This window comes from Lampetra fluviatilis, chromosome 4 (assembly GCF_964198595.1).
Source record: "Lampetra fluviatilis chromosome 4, kcLamFluv1.1, whole genome shotgun sequence".
Classification (NCBI taxonomy): Eukaryota; Metazoa; Chordata; class Hyperoartia; order Petromyzontiformes; family Petromyzontidae; genus Lampetra; species Lampetra fluviatilis.
Window position 1 is genome coordinate 19548393 of NC_136278.1, and position 8317 is coordinate 19556709.

Here is an 8317-nt window from a genome sequence, read left to right on the forward strand (position 1 = left end):
GGTTGATCGATGACTTGGAGCTTCTCAATCACGAGTGGATCCTCTCCACTGCCGTGTCTCACTGCTGGGACCTCTTGGCTTATATACATAATCTGCTGCCCACTTTGGACCTCTATGGGCAAACGGAATAGGGAAGTCCAACTGGCAGACACATCCATATGCACATGTAAAGTTGATTAATTCCAAATAAAGACGTTGCAGTATCTCTATTATGAGGTGAGAGTCCGCAGGTGCGAATTGGTTGGCTATTCATGTTTTATTTTCGAGGGCTTAAAACTGTGTTAGAAACGTTGTAGACATTTAGCCAACGTTGTGTCTTTATGCAAACACAGAAGATCACATCCTGGTTGGTATTTGACTTGGCCTATTATCTCAACTGGTTGATAAAATTAGTAAAATATGTACCACTTTTTTGGAATTTAACAGTGGTAGTTTTACAGGGATACTGCCCCCACCATATGTACGTGGAATCTCCACCACTGGCTTTTGGCCACCAGCGAGGGAAACACTGGCCAACACTGGTTGCACAGGGAGATACTTGTTTGGCTTTTATATTTGAAATTTTACGTGTTGTTCACCTTGTTTGAATGACATTTGGTTATTCTTGATGTTTTTTTATGGATACAAAATGTAGTTGTGATGATAAAGTCTATCACGTATGCACCTTATGAAGCTAGACGTGATAATCGTAGGTGCGGGGGAAGGACAACAAACACAAAAAGCAGTTCTATAGAAAAGAAGCCATTCTAAATAGACCGCAGCAAGGTTAGGTAAAAGTTCAAAAGCAACGAGCCTACGTTTACCTTACCTTTTACCCTTACTCCATACAAATTACCCGATTACAGGGTAATTACTGGGGTACTACACATGACCATGACAAAGGTTTATAACAGGTAAATGCTAGGTAGAACGCTTTATTCATATAGAATACTCTCGAATCGGGCGTTGAGGCTGTCGACGACACCATCCTCCATAACTTCCTCATCCCAGTCGTCTTGGTCGATGACGATCTCATCAACAACCTGATCAAGTTCATCATTGCCGTCGTCCTGGGATGAACGACGGGCAATAAGATCCTACGCCGCTCCGGCCCAGTTAGACCTTCAGGCAGCTGGCTGCGATCCACGAGCGCAAGCACATGGACTGGATGAAGAGCATCGAGGACAGTGACTGGCAAACACATGTGAGCTCCCGCCCGGCTCTGCTATTCGTGCGTTCTCAGGGAGTTGTTGTCGCCGGCGCTCCAAAGTAGTAGCAGGCCATCTTGTAGTGGGCAGGGAGCAGATCTTTGCGGAGAGACCACCACTGCATTACGTCAAGGAAGGCGCTGGCGGTCGTGACGCCCATAATCATAAAACGATCGACTTCATCGCCGTCATTGATGAAGCTGCCGACGTTGCTGAATAGGGTGCTGAACAGTGACCCCTCTTCCATATGAGCAGCGTCTGCCGTCGGCGGGATCGTGAGCACGTCCGAGTAGCGATGCTGCAGGACAGAGCGGATCGTGGCCTTCAGTGTAGCCAACTCGTCTTGGTCTGTCGTTTTCGGCAGCTGTGGATTAAAGTAGGATGCCACAATGGCGGGTTCCTGAACCAGGAAGTCGTGGTACCACACCAGCTCGGCCTTCATCCTGTCGCAGTCAAGGTCTCATCGATCGCTCTAAGAGCAGCTTCATCACGATTGCAATGACGGAGCAGGTGCTCCATCGCCAATGGCACGAGATCCAATGTCGACTTCCGGTCCGCTGCCAATGAGGTCATGACTTTGTGCGGCATTCGCAGGAATGCTGTCACGCCCTCGATGTTTGCCCACTGCAGTTCAGAGAAAGCACTGACGCCGATCACATCCTGGAAGCGCGCCATAATAATGTCCAATGGGACACGCTTTTTGATGGCGTCGTTGCCCATGTCAAACGTCGAATTCCACCTGGTCGGCAAGTCCTGGTGAGTCGGCTCCTTACTGGCGAGCTTGGCAATCTCGGCCTCACGGCGGTACGACTGCCGGACGACCTTGCTGTGCCTGATATAGTTCGGCGTTGGTCGACTTGATCAGTTTGAGAACTTGGACGATGCTGATCTGGACCGAATGATCCGCGCAGCGAATATGGTGGTAAGCCCGCAACTGCTCATATCCGGCATCCGCGTTGACCAGGGCAAACAACGTCTTGACAGCACTGATTGCATCGGAGCCATTGTCGCTGGTGACAGCGAGCAGCTTGGTCGAGACATTGTGGTCGAGACAATAAAATAATAGAAATAAGTTACGAGAAAGCAGTCCCCCGCTCCTGTGCAAAATGTTGTGAACCAGGCAGCTCTTACTGAGCGTTAGCTCCCCCGTGCGTGCGTGGTAGTGATATTGGTCATGGGGTGTGCACTGCAGTGCTTCTCAACTTTTTGAATTCCAAGGCACCGCGCACGCTTTCGGGCTGGCTCGATCTTCGCGGTACACATGCAAGTAAAACATCACGATGGGGCCCGGGTGGCTGGGTCGGAATTCCTCGACTGATCTTATCGAGAACAAGGAAATCAAATGGTGCTGAAATCTGTGACAAGAATTTTCCCAGCTGCATGAGTGCATTCGTGTCTGTGAATTTGTTCATATCTCTGCGGGTCTGTGTCTCTGTGTCTGTATATTTCCGTGCATGTGTAGGAGTTTATCTGTGGTTGTGTCTCTTTGTATCTCAGTATTTGTGTTTCTCCATATGTGTCTCTGTATTTGTATGCTTGGTGTGTTGAAAGAGCCTGAGAAAATCTGAAGAAACCCCCCCCCGCCCCACGACGGCGTGTGGGAAAATTGACTTAATAGCCTCTATTGTGTGTGCACGCTATTATTCCTTACAGCTAATGGAATCGATAATCAATTTGTTGTATTGATATTTCTTGGCCATTTTTGATCGTATCAGGTTGGAAGTGTTTCAAATATCTACGTGATGCACCAACATTCCAGTCCAAAATGCCAGATCGTAGGCGTGTACCACTGCATCCAGATTGAAAGGCAAACAAAAAGGTTAAACTGGTCCAGTGACTGTATACCCCAAACAAAACATTTAGGCGAATTAACTAATATTCCGTGTTGTCTTCATAATAACAACTACATTTTGTATAAATTTTAATAAAAAAACACAACGATTACTCAATATGTTTCTAATAACATAATGACCTAGCAAATTAAAGCCAAGTTAAAGTGACTCCCTGTTCAACCAGTGTTTGTCAGTGTTCAGCTCCGCTGGTGACCTTAAGCCAGTGGTAGAGATACGCCATACCTACGGTGGGGGGCAGTATCCCTGTAAAACAGCCACAGTTATATTGCAACAAAGAGGTAGATACTTTACTCATTTTATCAACCAATTGGAGATAATAGGCCAAGTCAAATACCAACCAGGATCTGATCTTCTGTGTTTGCATAACGACAGAACGTTGGGCACACTGCTACGTTTCCAACGCACAGCTTTGTAAGCCCTCGAAAAATAAAACATGAATAGCCCACCACTTCCCACCTGCTGACGCCCACCTGATGATAAAGATGCTCAAACGTCTTTATTTGGAATGAATCAAGTATTCATTTGCATATGGATGTGTCTGCTAGTTGGACTTCTCCATTCTGTTTGCCCTTGGATGTCCCACGTGGGCAGCAGATTCTGTATATAAGCAAAGAGGTCCCAGCAGTGAGACACGGTAGTGGAGAGGATCCACTCGTGATTGAGAAGCCCCAAGTCTTCAAGAAGCTCAAAGTCATCGATCAATCATGCTCGCCTTTCTCGTCTGCGCTGCCCTGCTGGTTGCAGGTGAGTGCTGCTCTTGCTGTCACCTTGAGCTGCTGAGTGATTGCAATGGACGCATTTGATTAAGTGGAGCAACCGTTCTGGCTTCAGAAACTGGACTTAGTTCTATCGGAAGCTTCTGGTACGTGGATTAAAACATTTGAGATAATGCCGAACAGCACAACATAACATTAATCTCTCGGATAGTAAACAGAGATTCATATATATGTGTGTGTGCTTTTGTGCGGTAGGGCGAGCGGTAGGGTAGCGGTTAGCCTCCTGCGCTACGAACCTGGCGGCCCAAATTCGATTCCCGCTCTTGGCCAACACCAGTGACGATTATCTGAACCGGTTCTGGGCCTCCCCTAGGTCGACTCAGCCTCAAATGAGTACCTTGCCACTAGGGAAACAAAGGCGGCCGGGCGTGGTGTTGGCCACCCACCTCTTAATGTGTCGTGCAGGCCTTTATAGGTGCTCGCTAACAGAACTTGCTCCAACAATCTGTTCAGGCTATACGGGGGATCTTTGTCTTAGTGTGCTTTTGTATGTGTGCTAATAGTTTAGTGTACTATTGTGTGTGTGCTATTATTCCATATAGCTGAGGTGTCTGCTCAGAGCTGTGGGATCGCAGCGTATCCCCAGATCCGGGTGGTGAACGGCGTGGAGGCTCGCGCCAACTCCTGGCCTTGGCAGGTAACGGCAGAGGCTGAATAACAGCCATCACAGCCACACGCTGCATTGTCAGTGGATCATAGTGCAGCAGCATCCATTGTTGTACATGCCACGTGGAGGCCCCCATCCAGCAGTGGATTGACAAAAGGACTCTATAATGGGTGAGTGGAAGCACAGTGGTTTACGTATTTCACTATGAACCAGCAGCTACATGAGTTCCACTCCCAGCGACTGCTAACATCAGTGGCAATTAAATCCGAACCAATCCCGAATTCCATCCTTTCATAACCAGCTGTGACTAGCATTGACGAATATTGAGGCATGGTCATACCGACAGTGGATTGACAAACAGGCTAAGATAGGACTTTATTACTAGATATATAATTTGTAATTAATTTTGGAAAAATGACAGTAACTACCACCACTTTGCTGTGTGTGCATTGCAGGCGCTCGTGCAGAGGTACTCTGGAGGAAGATGGGTCAACTACTGTGGAGGAACCCTCATTGATAGTCAATGGGTGCTCACCTCTGCGAGCTGCTTCACGTGAGTCACGGCACCAGTGGCGTCGCTATTGTGTGTGCAAGCGGTGCAACTGCACCGGGGCCCAGTTGTTGTACAGTATTTTCCTGTACAACATTGCGGACACCAAAGGTGGAGCAGTGGATCTTGGAGCAAAGAGGCAGCTACTATAAATGACCTTTACACGTTGCCGCAATGTGGCAGTGAAAATACCATGCTGTAACTCGCACTATTTCTGTTTAGTAATTCCTCACTGCAATCTTTACAGGTGTAAGTGATTAAGACCGTCCGTCGCTCTGTTATCTCCCCACATCCACCACAACGTGCAGGAGTGGCTACAGCTACAGGGTGGTGCTGGGAAAGCACAGTGTGTCCACATCCGAGTTCGGGGAGGTCACCCCTCCATTGAGCCTGGCCGTCTGGCATAGCTACTGGAATCCCAGCATCCCGGCGAACGGGTGAGAACGCACATGGGCTACGTGACACCGTGACATTCAGAGTTGCAATAGACAGACATACATATACTCACAAAATTGTTAATTGGCACTGCCTTGAAGTGCACAAAATATCAAATTTTAATATAACTAGAATTTTGGCGACCTGTGGCCGCCTTATTCTAACTCCTGCCTACATATGAAATCTAGACTCTATTTAATGTAGGGTGTATAGGCATATATGCCTACAAAACAAATGTCTTTTTTTGGGGGGGGGAGTGAAAATAATTGGGAGGGGGGGTCGACAATTGTTGTAAACTTCTCGGGGGAGGGGGGGGGGTTCACTTTCTCTATCTCTTTGATTTAGCCTCCTTCTGAAAGGCTCTAATAATTTAGTTGACGGACAAACAAACGGACACATGGAACGCCGGGCTTTTATAATAGATATTTTAGGGAATGGTCATTTTCAACTGTAGAATTTTATAATAGAAGGCAGTGATAATGACAAGGCGATTAGTTGTCTTGATTTGTACTCGTACATGCTGAACCCCCATTGCTTGGTGTTATGTTCGGTGTTGAGCGTCGCATCACGGCTGCCCCTGTCTCAATCCACCACAGGTACGACATCGCCATGTTCAAGATTGCGTCGCCCGTGGCTCTCTCCAGCAAGGTGCGCCTCGCCTGCCTGCCCAGCGCCAACCAGATACTGTCCAACAACTACCCGTGCTACGCCACGGGCTGGGGATCCCTCGACAGTGAGTACCGTTCACTCAGTGTCCATTCAGCCCAAAGTGACAATTTCCCCTGCAGATTAACGAGATGAAGATGGCTGAGAAACTGTCACAAGTCACATTCTAGGGTTGACTCAGCCCTTAATATTTTGGGGGTTGAAAAAATGAACACAACTCTGCATAGTCAGGAGTGGGAAATAGCCTGCCAGTAGGGTGGCGGTGTTGCTATGTGGCCTTTCCCTTCTGAGCATAAAGACAGCGACGGTTCGCTTGGGGAGCACCTGTTAACGCCACCTAACTCAGATGTGTTCAACAACGCTCTTCATCTCCACATCGTCTGTGCGTGTGAACAGCCAGCGGCTCCTTCCCCAGCACGCTGCAGCAGGCCAGCCTGCCCGTAGTGGACTACGCGACGTGCAGCCAGCCCAGCTGGTGGGGGAGCAGCCTGAGGAGCAGCGTGATCTGCGCGGGGGGCAGCACCCGCTCTGCGTGCTATGTGCGTATGGAGCGCAACGCGAGCCAACCCGCGTCAATTCCTTAACGATAATTATCGTTGAGAATATTTGTCAGCAAAATGTTTCCTTTAAATCTTAATTTAGTCAACAGTGAGTGGACAACAATCACCAAGCATGGTGATGACTTTGACCACTAATATCACTGACTCGCTCACCTGTTAATGTTGGGGGAGCGAAAGGGGTGCACATTCACCCCAATAATGAATAACTCGAGTCGACAAATAGTGTGACTGTTTTAATAGCCTCGAATAAGAGAATGACTAAATTTAATCCACAGACACTAAGAATTTACCAAAATCAAAACACAGAATAAGATAATGCATCACTGTATTAACTCAAGGAATAACAAAAAAAAAACAATACAAATGTTGACTTGTCATATTTGGTCGCCAGACACTGCCATGTGTGTCTAGCAGCCAGAGTCGTATGGGGCAAGACACAGAAAGGCGTTTTGGGCAATGGGAGGGATCAGGCTTCGGGGTTGTGCGATATACCTCCGTTATTTAGCAACACGGTCCGAAAGCACACTTGCAAAGTTTGATCATCCAGACACCGATACAAGAGCTCCAATCTACTGTACTGAACCTTCCCAGCACCCGCCACCATATCCCGTTGCTGCTTTACCCAGTGAACGTAGATGCATGTCTATCCTCTTGTATGCATCGCAGGGTGATGGAGGTGGCCCACTGAACTGCCAGCGGTGGGACAATGCCTGGGTGGTGCAGGGAATCACCAGCTACATATCATCTCTGGGTTGCAACACGATCCGCAAGCCCACCGTGTTCACCCGTGTGTCAGCATACACGAGCTGGATCAGCGCTGTGAGTGCCGATGATGTCAATGTCAAATTGTCAATGTTATTTCCATGATCTTGCTGTCAATGTCAATATTAATGCTATTAATGTAGCGATGTCATTGTTATTATCATCAAAATCATTGTTAATACCACGTCACTGTCAATGTCGTTATTGTTATTGCTCTCATGAATATCAATTTTATTGTAAATTGTTATATTGTAATTATCAATGTAGGTGTCACCTACAACCTTTAAATTAATCAGGAAACCGTTATACGGATGGGGCATATGTGGAGGATTGAAATGGACATGTTACCAAGACAAGCATTGACAGTGGAATCCCGTGGTCAAAAACTAAATGGAAACATTAAAACCACAAGATGAGTCAGGTGTTGAGTGCAAATGGAAGCGATGGCACAGTGTGATGACCTTTTAATCGATCATAAAGCAAAGGTGGCATGAGTAATCAGTGTGGCTAGTTTCGTCCAAGGTATGATTGCCATCATGTTCGTTATCTGTAGGTACTGACTGTCAAACATTACCCATTTTCCGTTTCTCCCGCAGGTCATGAGCGTGTACCGTGAAGCCCCGAAGCTCGCGGAGGGAGAGCAGAGCGTCAACAGTGGAGTCAATGCCACAATTGCCGCATTCAAGAAGCCACAGGCTTAAAGCTTCACGCTCTTTACATCAATGCTACCACTAACCCTAGAATTACATTTTCGTGTTACTGGTATTCCTTGTTGAAATGTGAGACCGAGCATGTGAGCATAGAATGGGTGGTTCGATTAACTGAGTTTGTTTGGCCATACTAGACATGTTACCAGTGTTAATGATAACAGAATTTGGCACTTAGATCAGATGTTGAACAATTCGTTATTTTGAATTTTTT

At 47.2% G+C, this 8317-nt stretch overlaps 1 protein-coding gene across 1 annotated transcript; it reads left to right on the top strand.

Moving 5' to 3' along the window:
* Window positions 1–3744: 3744 nt before the first annotated feature.
* LOC144931306 (chymotrypsin-like elastase family member 2A) lies at window positions 3745–8097 on the top strand. The gene is made up of 8 exons (XM_078855110.1): window positions 3745–3784; window positions 4359–4453; window positions 4879–4976; window positions 5282–5410; window positions 6005–6141; window positions 6471–6613; window positions 7301–7453; window positions 7993–8097. Exons 1-8 carry the CDS (start codon window positions 3745–3747, stop codon window positions 8095–8097), a joined length of 900 nt encoding a protein of 299 aa, XP_078711236.1.
* Window positions 8098–8317: the final 220 nt, after the last annotated feature.